Genomic DNA, 27,540 nt, shown 5'->3' on the forward strand with positions numbered 1-27,540 from the left:
AGGGATGATCCTCCAGTTTAGGTTTCTAGCACCTGTAGCTCGGACTGGTTCATTGCCCGTGCGAAAGATGGCCGCAAAGACTTCACGTTTCTCCGCGGGATAAAGTGTGCGCACGCCTCGCTAGTACCATCTAAGCCCATTGGATAAACTTGGAGTATCGTCAGCGTTGATTGGCTGAAAAGGGCGGAAGGGAAATCAGCCAGCGAGTTGATTGGCGTGGACATTCGCGGGATAGTGTTTGTGGCGCCAAGTAGAGCCAGATTTCTTCTAGCTGGGAAACTGCGGGATTCCTCGGGCTCCAAGTGGACTCTGTGGACACCGGCCCCGCCACAGCCCTCGGGGTGCTGAGGCCAACATGTGGAATAGTAATGAAGGAGCTGGGCAAGAGACTTTTAGGGAGGGGGAAGGGAAATGTTGAAAGAGAGAGGGGCTCGGCCGGGCTCTGAGGATGGGGGTGCTGCGGTAGGAGCTGCAGGGGGGAGAGGCTTGGCAGTGGTATGGAGAAGGGGTTAACGGTTGGGGTCAGCTGGGGACAGGGTGGTGGCAGAGGTTCTATAGTGGTCTGGGTTGGGGGCGGTGCTAAGCCGGGGACCAGGTGGGGAGGGAGACTCGGCACTACTAATGTGGGGGTACTGGGAGGGGGGCGCCCACTATGGGATTGAGGATCCTGAAGTGATGCTGATATCTTTAATACCAGGTGGATTCGATGGAGGCTATGGGAATACTTCCTACGGAGGTGGTTACACGCAGCCCCCTGGGGGGTTCGGCACGCCTACTGCTTCTCAGGCTGAAAAGAAATCAGTAAGTTGAAAATGAAAATAAACAGTTAGCCCTGTTTCATCGACTCCCTCCTGAAGTGCTTAGAAAAGAATCCCCACTTGGGGGGATTAAGCATAGACAGAATTGGCGTTTTAATGTGGGGGTGTCTAGGGGCTGGGCAGGGCCGGAGGTGGCGATAAGCTTAGTAAATGCCAGATCCTCCTTTATCTTTTTTTTTTCTTTGTTTTTACTTTTTAAAAAGATCTTCCCCCCACCCCCACCCCCACCCCTTTTGAGGCAATGAGGGTTGAGTGTGCTAGGGTCATACAGCTGGTAAGTGTCAAGTATCTGAGGTCATATTCGAATTCAGGTCCTCCTGAATCCAGGGCCATTGCTTTATCCACTGCAGTGCCACCTAGCTGCTCCATCTCTTTTGTCTTTTATGTGTTTCTTTCCCTGAGTAACATCCTGTTCCTCACATTCCGGATTCCATCTCTCAGTTCTTTGCCTTTGGAAGGGATCATCAGAGATTTTGACTTTTTCTTAAACCAGCTGCTGATTAGATTGCACATAACCGATTCTGATGTATTCCCCATTTTAGCATCCAGTTTCTTGTAAAAGCAGTTTCATTTTTTTGCCATATAGTTTACTCATCAGATCGGTTGTCTTTGAGTCTCTTGGAAAAAGTATTCGTGACTTCTGGTTGAGAGGATTTTGAGTAGTTGATGAGATTTTGGCTTTTTTTTAATCTGTCTTAAATCTAAACTGTATTTTCTGATCTCCCCTGGGCCCAACTTCACATTGAAGACACCAGTTATCAAAATATACATAAACTTGATTTGGTGGTGCTTGTCAGGTTCTTTATGTAGTTTTCTGCCTCTTCATTTTCTGCAATTAATGTAGGCCTATAAGCAGCAGTTACCTTCACAGGGGACTTTTTGCTTAAATTCATCATGACAAGCCCAGCAAGGTGACATAATGTGTTCCTTGAAATGTTTCTTCTTGTTGGGAACAAGGTGAAACACAGTGCCAATTCTTTTCATTTGACTCTCTTTTTTGTTTTGTTTTGGGGGTTTTTTTGGGGGGGGGAGCAGGGCAATGAGGGTCAAGTGATTTACCCAGGGTCACACAGCTGGTACATGTCAAGTGTCTGAGGTCAGATTTGAACTCAGGTCCTCTTGAATCCAGGGCCAGTGCTTTACCAACTGTGCCACCTAGCTGCCCCTCATTTGCCTCTCAAAGAAAACCAGTGAGTCAGCCTCACATTTAGCTTCAACTTGCTTCTGAGTTTGTTTTCTGGGAGAATGTCAATATTGACAAGGTTCAGTCCTTCCATTAAAATTCCGTTAGAATGTCACTTCCACTCTATTGCTTCATTGGGACATGCTTTTCTAAATGTGAGGCCCTTGTCCACGTGGCCTCAAATTGACATGGTCTTGGAAGCAAGAGGAAGCAGGAAAGGAACAAGATTCAGTGAAACCTTGGCCTAATTTGATGTCTACCTTCTGGCTCAGCTAGGAAGAAAAATAGAAGGAAATAAGTGAGGTATTCCCAAAGCCCTTTTTATTTACTCAAGAATTGTTTTAGGTTGAATTGAGTCACTTTATACAGTGATTGCTTAAAGGATGTGTGTTTACCTAAATATTGTCCATGGGCCTCATGGTAAGAAACTAGTGAATCTTTTGCAATCTTGTACACAACAGTATTGCACGAAATCTCTCTTGAGGATTGTGGATTTGGAAATAAAGTTGTGACTCTTTCTTCCACTCCCCTAACCCCAAATTATGGCTCTTGCCTAGGGTCACAGAGTGAATTCATAGAACCTTCCTTTTCTTGTGCTAAAAAGAGCTGTAAGAGGGGGCAGCTAGGTGGCGCAGTGGATAGAGCACTGGCCCTGGATTCAGGAGTACCTGAGTTCGAATCCAGACTCAGACACTTGACACTTACTAGCTGTGTGATCCTGGGCAAGTCACTTAACCCCAATTGCCTCACCAAAAAAAAAAGTCTGTAACAAAGACCTCAGAGGCTATGTAAGCCGAAAACCAAACACAAAAATGTTGTGAGTGGGGTCTGGCTCTGCATCTGGGACTTTTGTTGTTTCCCTCTTAGACAGAGGAGAATTCCAGTTTTATCCTGTTGTTTTTTTTTTTTTTTTACTGGTGATCCTTAGTATCCATTTAGTTGAGTTCTTCTTTGGGATACCTGTGGTGGTAACAGGAAGACTGACAGGTGTCTTCTCTTCACAGAGAGCACGAGCCCAGCACATTGTCCCTTGTACCATATCACAGCTCCTTTCTGCCAACCTTATTGATGAAGTATTTAAGATTGGAGAGATCGAGATTTCACAGGTATGGCAACATCTTGGTGCTGGATGATGGCAAAATGTTAGACCAAATGATGATTTGTCATTAAAAGGGCATAAGTTTTGCCCTGGGACTCAGGAAAATCATTGTCTACCTTTTTACATAGGTCACTATCGTGGGAATAATCCGACAAGCAGAGAAAGCACCAACTAACATTGTTTACAAAATAGATGATATGACTGCTGCACCGATGGACGTCCGACAGTGGGTAGACACTGATGTAAGCATTTTGGGATGAGTGAACTACCATATGGTCTCAGCCTTACTGAAAGCAGCATAGTACCCAGAAGAAAGTCCTGTGGGACTCTACCCCAGTTGGATCATATCAGGAGTATTGGGGTGCCACATTTTAGGAAGGTCTATGGTAAACTAGAACATGTCTACGGGAGGGGACCCAAGATAGTGAAGCTACCGAAGACGACCATGACATACTAGGTGAAGGAATGAGCTGTGCTTAGCCTAAAGAAAAGGAGGCTTTGGGGAAGGGGAAGGACCAGGATGATAGCCTTCTTGAGGTATCTGGAGGATTTTCACATGAGAGAGATTTGCTGTGTTTGGCCTCATGGACTCCCTTGGGGGAGATAGTGCTATCTCCCCCACTGCAGGTCTTCAGGCAAAGGCTGAATTGCACCCTAGTCATCCAGTCTTGCTTCATGGAATCGGTGGAGCACGGACCTTGAAGGTTGGGAGATCTTCCACTTCCTGGGCAAAGGAAACGCCATGAGCCCACAGGGGCTGGGCTGGGGGAAAGGCTCCTGACCAGTCAGACAGCACCAATGTATTTGGTCTCTGAGGTCTTGTTGCCACAGTCTCGCTATACCTTAGAGAGCCAGTGAAATGGAATGACTTTGCATGAGAGCCGTTGGCACACCTTTCCTAGAGGGGGATGAGAATGGGATGGGAAGATGACGATATACTCTAAGTACCTGAGCTGAGTCCTTTGTCAGGCCTGCTCTGTGTATACATTCTGCCTTACATAGAGGCAAAGTGGGCAGTCGCCCATTCAGTGTGAGGTGAGAGGTGCCAAGCAAGCCTAATACTAACACCTCTCTTGTCTTTTTTGTACAGGGGTGGGGCAGGTGAGTGAGTTCTGGACCTGTGATTTCACTAGGGTAGGGAAGTCCTTGGCGAGGAAATTACCTCTACTAATGCAGATCTCTAACCATTCTGTGACTTCTAGACTCTGAGAATTGCCTGCACCACCGAAAGCTTCTAACAACTTGTTCAGGCTGTCACTTGGCGCTGGAATTCAAGTATTCTTGATACCAAGATTTCCTCTCTGCTCCCTGCTCTGCTGTACTCTTCTCAGTGCCAGCAATTCTGCCTTAGAAATAGACTCATTTAAGCTCTCATTCCATCTTGCTTGGATTGTTGTAACACCCTCCTGACTCAGGCTCTTACCCCTCCCATCCATCTTACATTATATTGCCAGTTTAATTGTCCTTGTGCACAGATTTTGGTCTTGTTCCCTCGATCCAGAACTTGGTGTGGCTCTCTGTTGCTTTCCAAATAAAGCATGCCACTGGTGGTGGGAGTTCTGCCCATTCTGAAATGGAGTCTTCAAGTCTATTGAAAGTGGAATCAGAACTAGAAGGGATCTTGAGAGAGAAAACTGAAGCCAGAGAAGGGTAGTAGCCTGCTCAGAGTCTTCATGAAAGCTAAGAGTGTAACAGGGCTGTTCATTCTAACTTCAAGATCTGCTAGAATTGAAAGAATAGAAATAACCCCTGTTGCAAAGCAGCTGTACCTGTTTTTAACTTTGATTTTCTTTATACATCTTGGTAATTAAACACATTAATCAACAGCTATAGGACACTTACAGGTTGATTTTTTTTTTTTTTTCCTCTCCCACTCTTAGGATGCAAGCAGTGAGAATACCGTGGTACCACCAGAAACCTATGTGAAAGTGGCAGGTCATCTCAGGTCTTTCCAGGTAAAATTGGACATAAGTAATAATAATCACCGATTTCTATGCCATTTTGCAGTTGACCTAGTGCTTTATTTACAGTGACCCTGGGAGGCAGAGAGTACAACTATTATCCCCATTTTACAGGTGATGAAATTGAGGCTCATATACATGATGTGAACTGCCCACCCTCTCAGAACCACTGGTGTCAGTGTTGGGAATAAATGATAGTTTCTCAAACCCCATCTTCTGAGAAACTGTGACCCTGTTCAGAGTAAAAGAACATTCATATTTTATACACAACAAATGTGGTTTGTATTTGTTTCATGGTATTCTGGGGTATGTCAGAATTGTTGAAACCTATGAGTTTGAGAAGAGTTCATGAAGTGTTACATACACTTTCTCATCTGTTTTATAGAAAGACAGTTCTAGTTTTCGGTTCCAGTGAGTGCTTTGGGAATGACAGTTAGGTCTAGTGGAAAGTGCATTGGAACGTCTCCAATTATGCTACAAAGGAATATTTATCAAAACTCTGGATAAAAGTAGATGAGGATATTAGAAAAGATCTAGAACCAAATGCATATGCATAAGTCCACTTCTTGATAAAATCAAGAACAAAACACCTAGGAAGGAATTCATTATTCAACAAAAACTTGGGGAAATGACATTTCCCAAAATGGGAACAGGCCAACGTCTTACAACATAATAAAATCCAAGTGGATTAACAATCTAAATACAAAAGTACCCTAACAGGGGCAGCTAGGTGGCATGGTGGATAAAGCATCGGCCCTGGATTCAGGAGGACCTGAGTTCAAATCCAGTCTCAGACACTTAACACTAGCTGTGTGACCCTGGGCAAGTCACTTAACCCCCATTTGCCACAGGGGGAAAAACACAAGAACAAAAGTACCCTAACAAAATTAGAGAAAAATAGAAAATTTTAAGAGTGACCATAAATGAATCTGATTATGCATATATATTTATAAAGATTACACATAATTGAAAGTAATAATTCAGAATAAAACAGAAAAATAAGGCATGAGAAGTGATCTTTGCTTTATACTTAAGATAAAAATCTGATTCCAAAATCTATAATTTAAATAATAGGGTTAAGAACTGTTGTCAAGCACCTTAGGGGTCAAAGGTGTGAGCAGCCAGTTTTCAGACCAAGAAATATAGATTATCAACAACTTGGAAAAGTTCAAAATCTCCAATAAAAATGGAGATTCAAACTGAAACAATTTTGAGACGCCACCAAATTAGCAAAAATAGTAAAAGATGCTAAAATCCAGTGCTGATGAAAACTTGCAGCTAGGGATTGGTTTAATTGCTTTGGAAAGTAATTTGGAATCCTACAACAAAAGCTAGATGTTCATGCCCTTTGACTCAGTGATACATCACTCAGTCTGTATTCAGGTCTTTATTGACAGGAAAAAAAAGAGACCTGATCAAAAATATTTCTAGCAGCACTCTTCTTTTGGTGCCTTCTTCCTGACTGTGAAATCACCTCAGAAAAGTTCCCATGTGGCTTTGAACTCTCCCCATTTATCGTTTCTTATCACACAACATTTTACTACGTGTAAATACAGCTTAGTCATTCCCCAATTGTCGGTCACATTTGTCCAATTCCAGTTTTTGTTATTTAATTAGTGTTGCTAGGATGGTTTCAGAAAAACCAGGGAAGACTTAAGTGAACTCATGCAAAGTTACGACTGCAAGAACCAGGAAAACATTGTACCCAGCACAATAGCAATATTGTGTGATGATCAACTGTGACAGACCTGAGTACTGGAAGACTCATGATGAAAAAAGGCTATCTCCATCTAATCCAATTTTACTTTGGTCATTGTTCTTGTTTTGTCTGCTTTCTTTTGCAACACGATTAGCATGGAAACATGTTTTGTACGACTTTACAAGCATTATCCACATCAAATTGCCTTCTCAAGGAGTGGAGGTGGGGGAAGGGAATATAGAATTAAAAATTTTTTTTTAATGGATGTGCTTTGAAAAATTAAAAAAGCATCTTATGTCTGGGGATTGTATTTGTTGTTCAGTATGTAACAGAGAACATTCATTCAAAGACCTAAGTGTGGGGCAGGTGCAGTGAATAGAGCACAGATCCTAGAGGCAGGAGGACTTGAGTTCAAATTTGACCTCAGACATTTATTAGCTGTATGACCTGGTTGAGTCACATTACCCCAATTGCCACCCCCCACTGCCCCAAAAAAACCCAGACCTAAATGCAAGTGCCACCTTCAGCACTTAGCATCCATGTGAGCTTGGCCAAGTCTTTTCTCTCCTGAAATTTATTTTCCTCCCCTGTAAAATGGAAGTAGCATTTACAGTACTTGATTTTTAAGGTGCTTGTGACAAAGTGTGTTGTAATTGTCCACTATGAATGTGAGAACGTATCGATACTTGCAAATGTTTTAAGTTAGTCACTTAAGATCCCTTAAGCCATGCTATCAAGCCAAGTATAAAGTTATCTTTTAGTAGTATGTTTGTACAAAAATTAAGGGGGAAGGACCAGAGGAGGAGGGATTTGTTCTCAGACTTGAAATTCTTAGGTTTCTTTAAGAAAGCTGATACCATCAATAGGAGACCAACAGTTTAATGCTCTCCCTTCTCCCCTCAATTACTTCCATGTTAATATTAGATCTCAAGTGGATCGGTATTGTTTCAGCCCCTTTCTCTCTCTGCCTGTGAATTGTGAGAATGTCAGCAGCCTAGAAATCCAAATAGAAACTTAAGCTTGTGGTTGGAATCCTGTTCCCATGTCCCCAGAGAGTGCCTGTAAACGGTACAGAGCAAAGTGTTCTTAAAGAAAAACTTGCACAGAGCAGTCATATTTATGAATCTAATGCTTCAAAAGACGCAGACCCCAGATTCTGTGTCTAACTTGCAGTCTGTGTTAGTGGAGAGAGTATTTATTGACCCTGATGAAATTGTGGGAGCGTTGAAGACAAGGCCCTTAAAAAAGTTCCCAGAGGAGGTGTGTGACTCCTCTGCTCTGGCTTCCTGGGAGCCAGAGAAATGGGGCAGGCCAGGAAGAAAGGACAGGGGCCCAGTCCTGACCTCCTTCCTGTGTCTGAGCTCAGACTGAGGGAGGGGCAGCTGAGCCCTTTATCTCTCTAGAAAGAGCATATAAGGATTCCTATATCCTGAGATGAAACTGAACCTATTTTCCATAGAAAGTGGTTGGAACGTGGTCGCTAGGATCCATTGTACAATTAGCCCAGTGTGACATGCCAGGCTATTAAGGGTTCAGTAGGCTTTGGCAGGCAGTCTGGAGGACCTGACTACCGTTGATTTTGAATGTTGCTTTTGTGGTCAGTAATTCACCCTTGCAGACAGCTGGCTTCCAGATGCTGTAGGAGCCCAGGCTGTCCCTGACTTTCAGGACGTTAGCCTCATCGTGCCTTAGTGGCAGCTCAGAGAGAGAGCTCTGCTGTGTTCCCTCCTTTGTCCTAAACTATCTTGTTATTTTAACAGAACAAAAAGAGCCTGGTGGCATTTAAAATTCTTCCTCTAGAAGATATGAACGAGTTTACCATCCACATCCTGGAAACTGTCAATGCTCATATGATCCTGAGCCAACCCATCGGCCAGGTGAGTGGTTCATGCAAAAGATAATGCTCTGGACGGCAAAGAGCATAGAAACAGCGGCGTACAAATGAGATAAGACACAGGATAAATCGGAGTTCCACTTTCTCTGGGATAAGATTTAGAGAAGAGAGAGTGTGGGGATGTATGATTTTTTTTCTTCTAAACTTAAACACCAGAAAAAGAACACTTACATATGTAGAGAACACAAAGAGAGGATTCTCTGTAACCAGGAATCGATTTCATACGGCATGCACTCTTTTATAGTCTATTATACCATCCTTTATTTTCAGAACCGAACTGCTAATCTGCGATTCCTTCTGAACCTCTGAATTGTTAAAACATTAGATTATCCCCTTTTTTGTATCACTGTTGCTATCTCTGCCCAGCCCCCTCAGTTTAAAAATTGAGAAGAAAGGGGTAGTGGGAACTTGTAATGCATATGCATAGTTAAGCAAAATAAATCTACATATTGGCTGTATTTAAAACCTAATGTCCTAATCAAGTTACCAGAATCAGAAATGAGAAGGTTGACTATTGCCAATGGAGATGAAATTAAAGCAATGATTAGCAGCTGTTTTGCCCAATTATATGCCAATAAAATTGGTAGTTTAAATGAAATGGATGAATTTTTACAAAAATATAAATGGTTCAGATTGACAGATGATGAAATAGAATATTTAATCTTAGGAAAAGAAATTGAACAAGCCATAAATATGCTCCCTAAGAAATCCCTGCAGACAGTATAAAATACTTGGTAGTCAGCCTGCCAAGACACAGCAACTACCAAACATTTAAAGAACAATTCCATTATTGTATAAAACATTTGAAAAAATAGATAAAGGAGTCCTACCAAATTCCTCTTTTTTTTTTTTTTTTGGTGAGGCAGTTGGGGTTAAGTGACTTGCCCAGGGTCACACAGCTAGTAAGTGTTAAGTGTCTGAGGCCGGATTTGAACTCAGGTACTCCTGACTCCAGGGCCTGTGCTCTATCCACTGCGCCACCTTGCTACTTGCCCCTACCAAATTCCTTTAATGACACTAATGTGGTTTTGATACCTAACCTGAGGAAAGCAAAATCAGAAAAGAAAACTATAGACTAATTTCCCTAATGAAAATTGATGCAAAAGTTTTAAATAAAATACTAGCAAGGAGATAACATTGATCACAAAGTTCATGCACTATGAGCAGGTTGAATTTATGCTAAGATGCAGGGCTGTTCAGTACTGGGGAAACTGTCAGCTTAATTGACCACATTGATAACAAAAACAACAAAAATCACGATTATATTAATAGATGCATAAAAAGCTTTTTACAAAATACAACATCCATACCTCTTAAAAATGAGAAAACATAGGAATGAATGGAGCTTTTCTTTTTGTTTTCTTGGTAGAGCTTTTCTTAAAACAATAATTATCTATTTAAAACCCAAAGCAAGCATTATCTGTCATAGGGATTAACTAGAAGCCTTTCCATGTAGATCAGAGGTAAGCAGGGATGTCTATCATCACCCTTATCATTCAGTAGTGTACTAGAAGTGCTAGCTATAGCAAGAAGACAAAGAAAAGAAATTGAAGGAACTTTGTGCAGATACTATAATAGTAGCCTTGGAGAGCCCAAGAGAATCAACTAAAAGTCTAGTTAACAATGAACAGCTCTAACACAGTTTCAGGATATAAAGTAGACCCACACATGTTACTGACAAAGTTCAGCTGCAAGAGATGGAAAGAAGAATCCCATTTAAAATAACTGCAGACAGTATAAAATACTTGGTAGTCAGCCTGCCAAGACACAGAAACCATATGAACACAGCTACAAAGCACTTCACAGAAACAGAGAGATCTAAACAGCTGGAGAAACACTGATTGCTTATGGGCGGGTTGACAGTACTTCCTAAATTAGTTAATTCAGTGCCATGCCAATGAAAATACTAAAGGATTGCTTTATTGAGGTAGAAAAAAAATTTTTAAATTCATCTGGAGGAACAAAAGATCGAGAATACCAAGAGAATTGATGAAAGAAAAAAAAAGTGAATGAAGGGAGCCTAGCAGATCTTAGTCTATACTTCACCAAAACCATCTGGTACTGGAATTTTGGTCAGTGAAATAGAGCAGGTATGCAGTATGTAGAAGTAAATGACCACAGAGACTTCATATTTGGTCTAAGCCATTGGGTACAAAAAGTCAGCTTCACCAGGACAGGGCTGGGAGGCCTGATCAGGGAGCACTTCTGGAAAAGAAACACCTCGTTTAAGTTGTGAAATATATGCTTCTTTTATAGGGCAGATTGGGGGATTGAGTAATGCCAGAATCCTAGAAATTGACAGAGTTGAAAGGCAGCAACTTAGAGTCCATCAGTCTGTTCCCTTAATTTTATAGTGGAGAGAACTTGGGTTCAGAGAGGGGGAGCCTGCCCTGTGAGACTGGTGGCAGCTGAATTAGAACTCTTCTCCTGACTTTCCCAGCCTAGTACTCTAATGTGTCTTTTTGGTTTTTTCCTTAGCTCTCAGCAGGAAGACCATCTCTCCACCCTTCTGGAATAGGGGATGCAGGAGGCTTTGGGGGAAACAGCTTTGGTGGGAACAGCCTTATGCCAGCAAATGGCCTCACTGTAACCCAGAATCAGGTAAGCCCCACGTATGTGACCCCAGTATCCTGGCTCATGTGCCCACTGATTGCAGTCTTCTAGTGCCATTCTGCCTGTGCTGCTATTTGGATTTGAACTCAGGTCCTCCTGACTTCAGGGCCGGTGTGCTAGCCATTTCATCACCTAGCTGCCCCATCTCTTTCATTTTTCAGTGAGTTAATCCCTCAGACTCAGAATCTTCCTCTCTACCCTCTTCACTGTCATTTTTTTAGAAGGGAGAATGCAAGATTCCATTGTATTTATTGTTTAATGTTTAAAATTTCCTGAATCAAAATGCAGCCTTGGACCCTCTCCTGCAACAAGTTGTCTCCCATGCATGTGTGAAGGTCATGTAGAATTCCTCTACATGCATAGAGATGCCACTGTTGGGGGGGCCCTCTGGCTGTTAGTATCACAGAACCCGGCCACCATTCCTAGGTATTTCAGTACCTGAGCCCCAGATCTGCCCCCTCCTCATTTCCCACTGAATGTCAGCCACATGACGGTGTGGTCACTTGTTACACTTCTTTTTGTTTTGTTTTGGTTTTTTGTTTTTGTGGGGCAATGGGGGTTAAGTGACTTGCCCAGGGTCACACAGCTAATAAGTGTCAAGTGTCTGAGGCTGGATTTGAACTCAGGCACTCCTGAATCCAGGGCTGGTGCTTTAGCCACTGCTTCACCTAGCTGCCCTACACTTCTTTTGATTGCACCAACACTCACATTTGGGACTCTTCCCTCCCACTCCTGGGCCTCCTCTTGCTCCTGTTCTCCCTGGCATCAAGCTGATTTCTCTTTGTTATAATCTGTAGTCCCTCGACTCCCTCACTTCCCATTCCATCTCCTCCATTCTGTTGGTACTTCCCTACAAACTCACCCTTGACCCCAGTGCCATCCACTTATCCTTGATTCTTATTGGTACCCTAGGGCCCCTGGCCCAGCCCTGCCCACTGTCCCTCACCATTTCGGGCCTATGAGCACTTGGTGCTGGATAAGCTCCCCGCTAGCTGATTAGCACTTGTTCCAGGGCTGCAGAACATCCCTATCAGCATGTCCCACACCTGCTCTTCTGAATTCATTTTTTTCTCTTGGTAGCCACACCATTTACCCAGGCTTCCATGTTCATAAAGAAGTGTCTGTTTTAAATTTATTGACTTCTTTTGTTTTTTATACAAGTTTCCTTTCCAAATATGTCCTCCCCCACTTCTCCTCCCTAGAACACCGTGATCCCTTAAAACAAACAAACAAAAAGGAGACAAAGGAAGAAAGCAGTTCAGCAAAACTAACCCACAGGCCCACTAAGTCCTACTTGATCTTGTACTGCTCCATACAGGAGGGAGGGGGCTTCATTCTGGCATCTTTTCGCCAAATGCCGTCACGATAAGGAGTCAGTGATCAGTTTTTGTTGTGGTTCTTTCCATTGACATGATTGTGGTCGTTGTGTGTGTTGTGTGAGCAGGTCCTATCAGGTACATTCCCACAACATCCTTCTAATCTTCCATTCTACTGCCATGGCCCTGACACACAGCAGCCCCCTTCCTCCCCCTCATCCCCTCTGTTCTTCACACTGCTGCCAGGATGATCCTTTCTACAAGTGACTGCTCAAATATCACAGAGACCCCAAGTGGCTTCTCGTTCCCTGCAGAGAGTTTACCCTTAGCCTGGCAGTCACAGCCCCTCTTCTCAACCTGGCTCCATTCTGACTCTCAGCTTGTATTTCTTGCTATTCTTTGCAACTTTGCAAGTTCAAGGCATGGTTTGCAGTTTGTCTGAAAAATATCCAGGGGGTGGGAGGCCTCCTAGATCGGTATGAGACAGCAGCCAAAAAACCTAATGGGTTGGATCAGTTGGCTGCCAAGGCTGCTTCCAGCACTCAGTCTGATTTCTCCCCTGCATGCTTTCTAGACCCTGCTAAGTTCTGTCCACTTCTGCCTCCTAACCCACTGTGCCCTTTGCTCACTCTGGCATGCCTGCCCTGCTTCTCTTTAAAGGCTAACTGCCCTCCTCTATAGGAAGCTTTCCTGCACAGTCTATTACCCCCTACCTCCACCCCCACACAGACCATCTCCTCAAACCTCATGTAATCTTTGTTGTGTCCCTCTCTAGGGCACTTAGAATGACTGTGTGGCTTCCACAAGTCCATCTTGGTGTCCGTGTGTGCTGGATTACAAGTTCTTGGGGGGCAGGGACTGAGTCACACAAACCATGTTTCCTGCCCAACACAGGGTGCACACATTAGGCACTTTTAAGTACTCTGTCATGTTGTCATATTAGGGTTTCCATCTGGCTTAATGGATTTTCTCTTCTTTGATGGTTCTCTCCCCAGGTGCTGAGTTTGATTAAAGCTTGCCCAAGGCCAGAAGGCATGAACTTTCAGGATCTCAAGTCTCAGCTCCACAACTTAAATGTGTCTGTAATCAAGTAAGTGCATTGCTTTCCCTCCAGCCAGGCCTCCGAAGCACACATGCAGACTTAATGTTTGGCAAGCTGAACTGCTGGGGCCATCTGAGCCATCAGGTTTAGTTGAGGTTCTTCTCTGGCCAGTAGCTGTCACGGGGTAGATCTAGGGAGTTACCTTGAGCAATAGGCCCAAACCCCAGAAGATTTTATGTGCCTGCCTTTGGGGTTTGTTCAGAAAACTGAAACGAGGCTGCAGAGCCCTGGTTTGGGGGGCAGCCAGAGTGGGAACAGGGAGACTGCCCACGGGGCAGAGAATCAAGACAGGGCTTTTACTCTCATGGCTGGCCTGAAGTGAGCTTCTCTCTCAGATTTCTGCAGTGCTTTCGCCAAGGGCTGTCCTCACAAAGCGGCTAAATGATGAACAAGCTGAAGGCAAGCGTGGGGAAGGAGCTTGCCCCAAGAATCACTCTTGTCAGTGCAGGAGGCCAAGGCCAAACCCCAATTTCAGACTTGCAGCATTTTCCACTGGGCCACATTGCTTGGGGCTCCCCATCTAGCCCATTGTGGCCACCAAGTCCATGGTCAGCCTTTGTGCTGCCCCATGAGACACCTGTGCCCAAATCTGCCTCCTCTTCTGCCTTGCATAAACAGGTTGACCAAGCTGTGGTCCGTATCAGCAGGAAGTTGGGGGAGGCCTCTGACTGGCTTCTCTCTCTTTACAAACAGTTGCATTCTCTCTCCCCTTCAGGCAAGCTGTTGATTTTCTGAGCAATGAGGGACACATCTATTCCACCGTGGATGACGATCACTTCAAATCCACAGATGCAGAGTGATTCAACAGCTGGGTCTACTTTCATGAGAGCCTCAACTCCCCCCAAGCATCGATTTGGTCTAGTGACTTGGACAAGGTTTTCCCATGGACGCTCTCAAACGCCCCCTCAGACTTTCTGCTCTCCATCTCCTTTTGATGCTCCAGTTAACACCAAGCATACTTACCAGCCAGCTAGCAAAAACTTGCAGGGGTGTTTGGACTTGGTGGAGGGAGGCCCCAGAGGAGTCAGGAAAATATTATTTAAAAGAGGGTTTGAAAACTTGTGTCTTAAAGCTTCCCTGCCTCAGGAGAAAGTGGGCAGGACTGGGTGTCGTGGGGTGAGCCAGGGAAGCAAGGTGAGCCTTGTTTGCAGGGTGTGGCTTCCAGGATACTTGCAGATGTGCTGCTCACTTCTTCAGGCACTGGGGGTGACTGGATGGATACGTGTGTGCCTATCATAGAAATGCATCATGATGCTGAAGACCATAAGGGAAGATCATTAGGTAGAGTACAAAATAAATATTCTAATCTTTGGTTAACATTTTTTTAGTGTTCCTGTTGCATTAACTCATCAAAACATTGGGGTTGAAGACTTTTCTTTTGTAAAGAAAGTTCTATCAGTGTCTTTTTGTTTGTTTGTTTTTTCTAGTGAGGCAATTGGGGTTAAGTGACTTGCCCAGGGTCACACAACTAGTAAGTGTCAAGTGTCTGAGGCCGGATTTGAACTCAGGTCCTTCTGACTCCAGGGCCAGTGCTCTATCCACTGCGCCACCTAGCTGCCCCAGTGTCTTTTGTTTTTACATCACTCATTTCTGGATATATTGAACTATTTTCTAACAGAAAAATAACTGAAAACAGCTGGTTTGGTGATACATTTTACAGTCAACAAACACTTATTAAAATGCCTACTATGTGCCAAACACTGTGCTAAGCATTGGGGCATACTAAGAAAGGCAAAAGACAGTCCCTGCCCTCAGGGAGCTCACAGTCTAATAGAGGAGAAACCTGCACTGTACAAACAGAATATAGACAGGCCACATGGAAGTAATCACCAGAGAGAAAGCACTAGCATGAAGGAAAATGGGGAAAGGCTTCCTAAAGAAGGTGAGATTTTAGCTAGGATTCAAAGGAAGCTTGCAGGCAGAGATGAGGAAGAGAGTTCTAGGCAAGAGGGACAGCCAGGAGGCTGGTGTCACTGGTTCACAGGGCACCATGAGGCTTAACAAGACTGAAAAGGTAGCAAGGGACCAACTGGTGAGGGGCTGTGAACACCCAAAAGGACTTCATCTTTGGCCTTGGGGTGGTAGAAAGCCCCTGGAGCTGACTAAATCAAGGGAGGGTTGATGTCATACTGGCTCTTTAGCTAACAATATAGCTGATTAGAGACCAGATTGGGGTGAGGAGAGACCTGAGGCAGGGAGACCCACCAGCAGGCCATTGCCATAGTGCAAGCCAAAGGCACTGAGGCCCTCCACCAGCGGGGTGGCAGCAGCCAATATTTGACTTCGTGCAGCATTCTGGCTTTCCAGTGCCCCTCTGCTAAGAGAAGAATGGTCTGGTTTTTTTTATCTGTTCTCCAGACCTCCTACTGTTTTTTCAGTTAGGAGGTTTTCTTCCTTTTTCGGTTGTTTCATCTATATTGCAACAGTCTTGTTTTATACGTTGCTCTGATTCTGCTTACTTCAATTCTACATCGGACCATACCCATCTTCCCGTAATTCTCTGAATTCCTCATTCGTCATTTCTTCAGCACAATAATATTTCATTACATTCTCAGTGCAAAATTTGTTCATCCGTTCCCTAATTGATGAATACCAATTTTGTTTCTGGTTCTTACCACAAAAAGTACTGCTATGAATATTTTGGTACATAACTCATTTTCCCTCTTTTTTTTTTTTTTTTTAAGTGAGACAATTGGGGTTAAGTGACTTGCCCAGGGTCACACAGCTAGTACGTGTTAATAAGTGTCTGAGGCCAGATTTGAACTCAGGTACTCCTGACTCCAGGGCCGGTGCTCTATCCACTGCGCCACCTAGCTGCCCCTTTCCCTCTGTTTTTAATCTCCACATACATACTTTCTTTACCTGTGGGCTTGGCATGTTTCAGCACACCTGTTTCACCTGAAATCAACATTGATCACTGCTCAATTGTCTTCTGGTATTGTCTTCACTTGTATCATTTGAATCCTGCATTTTCTTCTGGAGCTGCCTTCCCTGTTTCTCTGAATTAGAAAGGGACAATAATACATTATATTCACATGCCACATTTTGTTCAACCATTTTCCATTCAATGAACCCAACTCTTCTCTTTTTGTTGTTTACTACTACAAATATTTTTGTAAATGTGAGACTTTATAAACTGATTTTATTACTCTTGTGTGGACTTAGGCAGAATAGGAATTGAACGGATGTGATAGTTAAGACTTTAGTGTTGAAGTCCTGGGTTCTGTGTTTAATATGTCATGTGGATCTAATGGCATAGATCATCGGTGTCAAGTTCATATAGAAACAGAACCCTGTAGCCACATTTTCTTTCTTTTTTTTCACGGGGCAATGAGGGTTAAGTGACTTGCCCAGGGTCACACAACTAGTAAGTGTCAAGTGTCTGAGGCCGGATTTGAACTTGGGTCTTCCTGAATCCAGGGCCAGTGCTTTACCCACTGTGCCACCTAGCTGCCCCCACATTTTGACTTGTTGAGTTGTCTCAGTCGTGTCTGACTCTTCCTGACCCCAGTTGGGGTTTTCTTGGCAAAGATACTGGAGTGGTTTTCCATTTCCTTCTCCAAGCATATTGACTTAGAAAACCACAATTAACACTGTCACATTATGTTTTCATTTATGTCGTTAGACATTTCGCAATTATATTTTAATCTTCCTGCAACAGCACTGAGAAGTCAGTTTGACTCCTCAGGCATAGACTACAGAGGTGCTATATTGGTCCCAGCCTCATAGTGGTGCTTGGTAGCAAGAGACTTTCATCTTCTGCCCATTTAACCATCACTTAGCAGAACCAGTCATTTCTCTATTGGACTTAACAGATTCTTGTTTTCTAGAGCAGTGTTGTCACACTCAGAAATGGGGCCACAAAACCGTACATAAGGGCCTCTGGGGGTCATATATTGACTTAGGAAACCAGAACATTAACTATGTCTTACTGCATTTTTATTTTAAAAAATATTTTCTAATTATATTTTAATCTGGTTTGGCTATAATCTGGAATGCTGTGGGCTAGTGCAAACAGTGTCAAAACACCTCTTCTTGAGATCACCATTTTCCAAACTTCTTACTAATATTCTTTTGGCTACAGGATATTTTGGGGCCCGAAAAATATTGGTGGAATCCATATGTACTGATAGTCTAGGAATATGGACATCTACCCTCTGAGATAAAGGCAGGGGAGAAAATGGGCAAATTTTGGATGACTAGAATAGCATTAAGTATTTTTGTTTCCCAAAAAAATGCCTCCCAAGTATTTCTGGTACATAATTTCATGATCTATTTTAGAAGGGAAAATATCACTAGTTTTCAAAATTAATACCACTTATTCACATCATGACAATTCCGTGTTCCATGGACATCAAGCTAGGAAACGCAGTCTTAGATCACAGGATCAGAGATCTGGAATGAGACCTCAGAACCATTTGTTCACACCTGAGATGAAGGAAGGTTGTGACTTGTGGCCACACAGGTGTCAAGCCTCAGAGGCTGGATTTGAACCTAGAGCCTCTGGCTCCTGAGTTATTATTTTCCCCCACTTTACTGCCTCCCATAAAATCATGCATCTGAAAGTGTTTGAAAGCCCTGGAAGAACTATAGAAACAAAGCACCTGGGCAATTAGTTCCAACTGGGAAAGATCTGTGTGCCGAGAGCAGGGGGCAGCATTTGAGCTGGGCTCCCAGGGAAGGAAATAGGATGTCTATTGAGGTTAGGAAGGGCATGTCTGAGGAGCAGTGTGGGCAGGGAGTAGGGCATGTGAGCGGGGTAGCGAAGAGGAGGCTGGGAGGGGAGATCAGAACTGGACTCTGGAGTCCCCTGGACAGCCAGTTAGAGATTTTGGACTTTATTCTATAGGCATTAGAGAGATTTTTTTGTTTCTTAATTTCTCTGGTGCTGTAAAGTTTGCTATGTGCCTAATGAAAGAGGCAATGCAAGTATTATCCTCATTTAATAGGTGAGGTACAAAGAGGCAGCAACTTGGCTCATGCTGGGATCTTCAGGCTGACACCTTTTATTCCCTGCCCCATGGGACTACAGTGCTCAGACATATGCAGGAGGAAGATGTAATAGCATGTGTGATGCAGACTAGAAGGGAGAGAAATGGGAAGCCAGAATTTTCTGTTAATTTGGAGTTGGGGATGGTGGGGAACAAAGAGGCCTTAGGGCCTGTTCTGGGTCTAAATTTTGTGAGGCTATTGAAGTCAATGGAAATGGTTACAGTGGAGACAGATGGGAGGAACGTACAGGAAAAGAGGGAACACTGCATAAATTTGTTCCAAGATGATACCCATTTGGGGCCTTGCAGAAAGGGCTTGGCCCCAGCTCCTCTGTGCTGGCCTATATATCTGGAATCATGCTTCTTGGAAGAGAAAATTAGCTTTGTCAGTTCTGAAAATCTTAACTCAGGTCAAACTGTAATTGAAAAGTCCCTTTCATCACACAGTAAAGGAGATCTGTATATGCAGATATTTCCTCAATGGCCACTGTGTTTCTAAATGACTTAACCATCAGCATGCTAAATATTTTGGTTTCGAACCCAATCGAAAGTAAATTTGTTGAGTGGGCTCTGACCTCAATAGACCCATAAATTCTCTAATTCTAAAAATAATCAGATCCTGTTTCTTTTTTGGATCCACAGTGATAATCTTATTCAACTTCTTCATTTTGCAAATAAGAAAACAATCCCCCTTGCCCAAGGTCCCATCGGGTTACTGGAATCCAAACTTTCTGACTTCCCATCAGTAAATCAGTACCAGAGTTTCCATTTCAAGAAAAGGGAGCTTGGGCCTGGATACACCAACCACTAAGAATACAAACTCTTACATGGGTCTTTGGCAGGTTCATCTTCCCAATGCCGTTTGTGCTTGGCTTAGTATCCCAATGAATTTGTTTTCCTTACAAGGTAACATTGGCAGGAAGAAGCCAATCTAGGGTCAAAGTTTGCCACCAAGAACTAGTTACCAACAGTAACCTTTTTCCCACTTGGCTAGTAAGGGCAAAAGATTGAGTTGTCTCACCTTACCCTTTAGGCACAATGGAATGCTGACTGAACCTTTAAAATGGGCTGCTGAGAAGTATAGAGCAGTCTTACCTCCTATCTCTATGCCCCAGGCAACCTACCCCCGTACCTGAGAATGTACTGTGTTCTCATCTCCACCCCTTGGAAAGTCAGGCTTCCAGATTCATTCAATTCATGAGTCACTATCCACTGGAAGCCTGACCTGACCCATCTAATGATTAGTGTTCATAAATCCAATTCACATACAAGTCAAGATATCATCCCTGTTATTGATGTCATTGTTACTCTGAAAACAGGACAAAGAAGAAGTAAATGTTTCCTCTCTTCTCAAATGTGTGTGTGTGTGTGTATTTTTATATGTTATGTTTTGCACCCAAACTCCTTGAGGTTAGGACAATTCCTTTTGACTTTGTAACCCTAGAACCCAACACGATGCTTGGCACCCAACTTGGTGTTTAATAAATATTTGGTGGATTGGATTCTTGAATACAGAGGCTTGTGGTAGACAGGGAGAAAAGCCAGGCTGTTTATTTCTTGTATCAGCTAAGATGAAGAAAGTTCTCCTCCTGGGCTAGTCTTTGGCCTGTAGGGAGGGGCAGAATGAGAAAGCTGGGACATGAACCCTTGGATACTGTGAAGTGAGTCATTTCCACCCACTTAAGAGCAGCCCTTTCCTAATGAATCTTCTTGTCTCTGGTCTCTTCCTCTCCAGTCAATCTGGTTCATTTCTTTAAAGAATAGATTTTAATTCTCTCATTCCCCTGATCAATTATAGAATTTTAGATCTGGAAGGGACCTCAGAGATGTAGTCTGAATTTCTATAGGAAATAGGAATGCTTCCTACAACATTCTTGACAAGTGGTCGGTCCATCAGCCTCTATCTACTTAGATGATTTCAGGGATATGTTAAGGGCTAAAATTCTAGCTAGTCTGTCTAAAATATCCAATGAGTGGTCACCAATAAATTATAAGCTTTAGCAAGAGTTAGACTTTTAAGCGTTTATTAAGGAGAATAAGAATTTGGTAAAGAGAGAGAGAAAGGCCTAGATTCCTATCTATTAAGGGGAGAGTACATTTCTAGCTCCGCTCTCTACCAGCGTCCAAAGGAAAGAGCCTGAGACCAAGCGCCAGTCTCTTCCTTCCTCCTCCCAGTAGCCCACGTCATTTCCTGACGCCAAAGAAGAGACTCCTGGTCTTGCCCTCAAAGACCTTCACATCATGGGTGGAATTCTTCTACAGTAAGTCTCCAGCAGGGGGCGTCATTCCAATCGTTACAGTTAGAAATCATCATCAGCTGATGGGTTTGACTCATTCCACCTTTTTTTTTTTTTAAGTGAGGCAATTGGGGTTAAGTGACTTGCCCAGGGTCACACAGCTAGTAAGTGTTAAGTGTCTGAGGTCGGATTTGAACTCAGGTCCTCCTGACTCCAGGGCTGGTGCTCTATCCACTGCGCCACCTAGCTGCCCCTTCATTCCACCTTTAAATAGCTCTGATGGCTTCAAAATTTTGCCTTATGTTGAGTCCAAATGAACATCTGCCTCTCTGTTACTTCCACACATTGTCCCTAGAGCTACCCTTTGGCCTCAAGGAGAACAGGTTCCATCCTTCTCCCTGACTGTCCTAAAAATATTTGGAGACATCTTTGCTTCTTTCAGGTTAACTGGTGGTTTCCCATTGCCGGCCTCCTTTTTGGCCTGGCACTTTTTATCTTCTTGTTCTGTATTTAACCATTATCACATATGATCATTTCTTAGACACAGAAGTATAGAAAAGAGGATTATACATGAAACTATGAATATTATATCAGCTTGTATTTTTTAAATAATAAATTTGATATTTTTCAAAAGCTGTCCTGCTTATCTATGCCTCCTGAACCTCCTGTTCTCTTCTTTGCATTGAAAAAAATGCTACAATCTCCCTCCTTTCTTGGGGGGTAGGATGATATTTCTATTATTAGCCCCCTTTTCCCTTACAAATTCTTATTCCCCAAACTGGGGGGAAAAAAACCTCCCACAGAGCAAAAGTATAATCAAGCAAAATAAATTCAATAATTGTCTGTATCCTAAAATGTCTATCTCAATCTGCCCCTTAAATCTGCTACATCTTGGTCAGAAGGTGGGTAATATTTGTCATCATCGGTCCTTTAGAATCACAATTAGTCACTGTATCGATCAGAGTTCTTATGTCTTACAAAGTCTTTACAGAGTTGTCGCTGTTGTATAAATTGTTCTGGGACTGATCTGCTACATGTCACTCTGCATTAGTCCATACAAGTCTTCCCAGGATTCTCTGGAGCCATCCCTTTCAAAATTTCTTACAGCACAATAATGTTCCATTTTATTAATATGCCATAATTTGTTCAGTAATTTTGCAATTGATTGTGAATTCTTTGCTCCAACAAAAGGCATTTATTATATACTTTGTGATAACTATTTCATGAAGGAGTTCTTGATGCTGGTGTCCAGTAAAATCTCATCCTGGTGTGGAGGTGATTTGGGATTTTCCAAGGCTTTGCTAGCAGAATGTGTACTTTGGCAGGGCCTGCCAAACTGCAAAGACTTCAAGTTTGGTTTACTTGTGTATAATGCAACAAACTTGGTCATCTGTGGCTTAGTCTCACTGAGGCTGGAGAGGCTCCCCTGTAACTTGGCTGCAGGAGGAGGAATGGTTGACCATCATATCACTCAATGACCCACACAGTTGTAGAAAGGTTCTGGTCTCTGTCAGTGGAAAGATGGCTCACCTTGAGGAGAACACATATCCCTGAAGTTGTGTATATGTCATATCCCTCATACTATAATACTATACTATAAACTCCTTGAGGACAGGGACTAAGTCTTACTATCTCTGTATAAAGGAATTGAGGGGATTGAGTAATTGTGGGCATTGGTTAAAAGCACACTTTCTCCATCTTGTGACTCAATTCTGGAATTAGCTCAGTTCTCTTTCTTTTTTTCTTTTTCTTTTTTTTTTCTTTTGGTGAGGCAATTGGGGTTAAGTGACTTGCCTAGGGTCACTCAGCTAGTAAGTGTTAAGTGTCTGAGGCCAGATTTGAACTCAGGTCCTCCTGACTCCAGGGCTGGTGCTCTATCCACTGTGCCATCTAGCTGCCCCCTCAGTTCTCTTTCTATTCAGTTACAGGTCTGGTCCAAATTCTGTCTTGTGAGAAAACTTTATTCAATTGTGGGAATTGGGAGAAAACCTTATTCCACTGTTTGCACCTAGCCCTGTGTGGCTGGGAAGCTGGCCCACCTCTACCTGTTGATCAGGGATCCTTAACTAAAGACCCAGGTTATGCTGACCAGAAACCCGGTCAGATGTGAAGATTGATGCAAGGACAGAAGGGCATGGCTGCTGTGGTCCACAGGTCATGAAGAGTCGGATACGACTTAACAGCTGAACAACAATAGCAACAAGAAGTCGATTTTAACTAAAGTGTTTGATAACCAGGTTAAACGTTACTTCTCTGTAGCCATGTTTACACTAACAAAGTCAGTTCAACAAGTATTACATGCTTGCTTTGTGTAAGACTCTGTGTTAAGTATTGGAAATACAAAGAAAGGTGACCTCAGTAGTCTTTAAATAAATGTAAAAAGTAGGGGAGCAGCTAGGTGGCACGGTGGATACAGCACCAGCCCTGGATTCAGGAAGACCTGAATTCAAATCTGGTCTCAGACACTTGACATGTACTAGCTGTGTAACCCTGGGAAAGCCACTTAACCCTCATTGCCCCCCACACAAAAATAAATAAAAAATAAATGTACAAAGTACAAGTAACAAGCAGAAGAACATATAGATCCTGAAGCAAATATGACCATAGGTGTCAACACGGTTTGATGTGTTTCTGGCAATATAACAACAATAATAGTTAACATTTATTTAGCACTTACTGTGTACTGGGCACTGTGCTAAGCACTTAAAAAATATTATCTCATTCGATCCTTACAATAGTCTGGTAGGTAGGTGTTGTTATTATCCCCATCAATCCATACAAGCTTTCTGAGTTTTCTCTGTAACCATTCCCTTCATTATTCCTCACAGCACAATAGTATTTCTATATTCCATCACATTTATATGCCATAACTTATTCACTCCCCAGTTGATGGGCACCCCCTCAGATTCCCTCCCTTTGCCCCTGAAAAGAGAGTTGCCATATTTTTTATACCCATTTGTCATTTTCTTCTTTCTTTGATCTCTTTGGGGCTACAGATTTAGTAGTCATATTGTTGGGTCAAAGGGCATAAACATTTTAACAAACTTTGGGGGCCTGGTTTTATGTTGCTTTCGTTCATATCTCCATCAACAGTGCATTAAAGTACCTGTTTTTCCACACCCCCTCTCCAGAACTTTTTATTTTCCTATTCTGTCAATTTTGTCAATCCTAATGGGTGATGTGAAACCTTGTAGTTGTTTTCATTTGCATTTCTTAAATTATTAGTGACATGGAGCATTTTAAAAATATGACTACTGACTGATAACTTGGATTTCTTCCTCTGAAAATTGCCTATTCTTATCCTTTGACCATTTATCAATTAGGGAATGACTTTTATTCTTATAAATTTGAATCAATTCCCTATATATCTTAGGAATGAGACCTTTACAGAGAAACTTGCTGCAAAGCTTTTCCCCCATTCTATTGCTTCACTTTTTTTTTTTTTTTGGTGAGGCAATGGGGGTTAAGTGACTTGCCCAGGGTCACACAGCTAGTAAGTGTTAAGTGTCTGAGGCCGGATTTGAACTCAGGTCCTCCTGAATCCAAGGCTGGTGCTTTATCCACTGCACCCCCTAGCTGCCCCTATTACTTCACTTTTTTTTTTTTTTTTTAGTGAGGCAGTTGGGGTTAAGTGACTTGCCCAGGGTCACGTGACTTGCCCAGGGTCACACAGCTGGTAAGTGTTAAGCGTCTGAGGCCGGATTTGAACTCAGGTACTCCTGAATCCAGGGCCGGTGCTCTATCCACTGCGCCACCTAGCTGCCCTATTACTTCACTTTTTAAAAAATATTTTTTAAAAAATACTTTCTGTTTCTTACATAATCAAAGTATCCCATGTATGCCTTTCCCTCCCCTTCAGTTACAACCATTCCAAATGACAAATAGTGTTTTTTCAGAAAGGAAAAAAAAAAAAGCCAGTACAACTGATATTGATACATTGAAAAAGTCTGACCATGTGTAATGTGTAACACCTATAGACCTCCTACTTCCACAAAGGGGTAGGTTGGGAGTGTTTTCTATTTATTCATTTGAGGTCCACTTGATGTTTATAGTTTTGTCTCATTTACTTTTGATTTTTTTGTTGTTGTTTTTGGGGTTTTTTTTTGCAGGGGCAATGGGGTTAAGTGACTTGCCCAGGGTCACACAGCTAGTAATTGTCAAGTGTCTGAGGCTAGATTTGAACTCAGGTACTCCTGAATACAGGGCCGGTGCTTTATCCACTGCGCCACCTAGCTGCCCCTTACTTTTGGTTTTTTGGTGTTATGTTCTTTTAATTTACATTGTTGTAGTTTCTGTGTATATTGTTTTCTTGGCTCTGCTTACTTCCCTCTGCATCAGTTCATAAAGATCTTCCCATGCTTCTCTGTATTCATCACATATATAATTTCTTTTCTTTTTTTTTTTTTTCGTGAGGCAATTGAGGTTGTGACTTGCCCAGGGTCACACAGCTAGTAAATGTCAGATGTCCGAGGCCGAATTTGAACTCAGGTCCTCCTCAATCCAGGGCTGGTTCTTTATCCATTGTGCCACCTAGCTTCCCCACATATATCATTTCTTACAGCACAGTAATATTCCATAACATTCATGTACCAGTTTGTTTAGCCATTCCCCAAATGATAGGCATCTATACATTGTCCAATTCTTAGCTATCACAAATACTGCTGCTATAAATATTTTGGAGTATATGGGGACTTTTCTCCTATTAATGGATTTCTTGGGACATAAACTCAGTAATAGAGTCTTTGGTTCAAAGGACATGGACATTTTAGTCACTTTATTTGCATAATTTCAAATTGATTTCCAAAATGGTTGTACCATTTCACAGATCCACCTATCTTTCCACCACCCTGCCAACATTAACTGTTGCCTTTTTTATCAATCTGTAGGATGAGGTTGTTTTGATTTGCATTTCTCTTATTATTAATGATTTGTAACTTTTTTCATATGGTTGTGACTACAGTTGTTGGGATTTTTTTTTCTTATCCTTTGGCCATTAATCTATTGGGGAATGACGATTAATCCTATGTATATTTATTGTTTATATATCTTGTATACCACACCCTTATCAGAGAAATATGGAAATAGTTTTTCCTTCCTTCAACCACTTCCCTTTTTATTCTAGATACAGTGTCTGTGCAGAAGCTTTTCACTTTCAAGTTTCCTTTTCTCCTGTAGAAACAGTATTATGTTCCTTTGGTTACTTAATTTTTTTTTAAGTGGCCCTGTTCTTACTGGGTCTCTTCCACTTGCTCCTGATCCCCATCTCCTTGTTTGATATTCCTCCTTCTTCTCCTCTTCAACTACTCCTGTTCCTTAGTTTTTGCATTTCAATTTTTTTGTGTCCCTTTCTAAAAATGATTTCTCTGACTCTCTTCATTATTTTTTCTTTCTGTTTATTCTAGATCCTCATCCTCTGATTCATGATTCCTATAATTATTTGGTCTCTCTCTCTTTGTATTTTTCATGCAATTAAAGATTCCAAGGTACTCATTCCGGGCTCTCCCCTATAGAGGCTTTCTGCCACTACCTTGTGGATTCCCCTTTTCCATTGTGTCTAATTTCCAGGAGAATGGCAATGGTTGTTGATGTCAGAGAGGACACTGTCACAAGCTAAGGGCCTTTCCCTATCATATCCCTGATTTTGCAGTCCACCACTGATTTATATTCTCTCTTCTTTTTTTCTTCTTCTATATTTGCCTGGAAATCTCCCAAACGACCTTAGAGTTAGTGAGCATCAGCTTCTGGGTTTTTGTTTTTTTTACTTTTTTTTTTTTATGGATTTGGGGTGTTCTTGACCTTGGAGACAGCTGAAGTTACTTTGTCTTTGGAACATAATTTCTGTTTTGGAGAGATTTGAGAGGTTGTGGGAATTGGAAAAAAAAAATGTTTAGTTTGCCCTCTCTCTGCTTCACCTCCAATTTTAGCTGCATTGGTTTTGTTTACCAAAACTTTCAAATTGTATGTAATTAAAACTGTCCATTTTGCCTTCTGTGATCCTATCTCTCATTTTGTCATGATCTCTTCCCCTATTCATAGATCTTTCTTTAATTTTTTTACAGTCACCCTTTATGCCTGAGCCATGCACCCACTTGGAACTTACCTTGGTATACAGTATGAGATGTTGGTCTATACCTAGTTTTTGCCAGAATGCTTTCCGATTTTCTTAACGGTTTTTGTCCAAAAGTGAGTTATTTTCCCAATAGCTAGGATTTGGGAACTTAACAAACACTAAGCTGCTGTACTCATTTGTTTGTGTATTATGTACTAATCTGCTCCACTAATCAACCACTATTTCTTTTTTTTTTTTTTTGTGAGGCAGTTGGGGTTAAGTGACTTGCCCAGGGTCACACAGCTAGTAAGTGTCAAGTGTCTGAGGCCAGATTTGAACTCAGGTCCCCCTGAATCCAGGGCCGGTGCTTTATCCACTGCACCACCTAGCTGCCACTCTCAACCACTATTTCTTAACTAATACCAAATTATTTCAGTGATTACTAATTTGTAGTACAATTTGAAATCTGTTACTTCTAGGCCCCTTTCATTCCCACTTCCCCCCCATTATTTCCCTTGATATTCTTGACTTTTTGTTTTTCTAAATGAATTTTCTTATTATTTTTTCTAGCTCTATAA

The 27,540-nt window shown here is 42.3% G+C and overlaps 1 protein-coding gene across 1 annotated transcript; it reads left to right on the forward strand.

Moving 5' to 3' along the window:
* The first annotated feature begins 29 nt into the window (after positions 1-29).
* On the forward strand, positions 30-15,004 carry RPA2 (replication protein A2). The gene is made up of 9 exons (XM_043993112.1): positions 30-365; positions 698-801; positions 3,006-3,107; positions 3,229-3,342; positions 4,981-5,055; positions 8,521-8,637; positions 11,133-11,255; positions 13,579-13,673; positions 14,401-15,004. Exons 1-9 carry the CDS (start codon positions 356-358, stop codon positions 14,483-14,485), a joined length of 825 nt encoding a protein of 274 aa, XP_043849047.1. The 5' UTR covers positions 30-355; the 3' UTR covers positions 14,486-15,004.
* Positions 15,005-27,540: the final 12,536 nt, after the last annotated feature.

This window comes from Dromiciops gliroides, chromosome 3 (genome assembly GCF_019393635.1).
Source record: "Dromiciops gliroides isolate mDroGli1 chromosome 3, mDroGli1.pri, whole genome shotgun sequence".
Lineage (NCBI taxonomy): Eukaryota > Metazoa > Chordata > Mammalia > Microbiotheria > Microbiotheriidae > Dromiciops > Dromiciops gliroides.

What these genes read in the sequence shown, in the direction of transcription:
- RPA2 (XM_043993112.1), top strand. An exon ending in TGAGCCAACCCATCGGCCAG is followed by an intron (nt 8,638 to 11,132) that starts GTGAGTGGTTCA and finishes TTTTTTCCTTAG; the next exon opens with CTCTCAGCAGGAAGACCATC. An exon ending in TCACTGTAACCCAGAATCAG is followed by an intron (nt 11,256 to 13,578) that starts GTAAGCCCCACG and finishes TTCTCTCCCCAG; the next exon opens with GTGCTGAGTTTGATTAAAGC.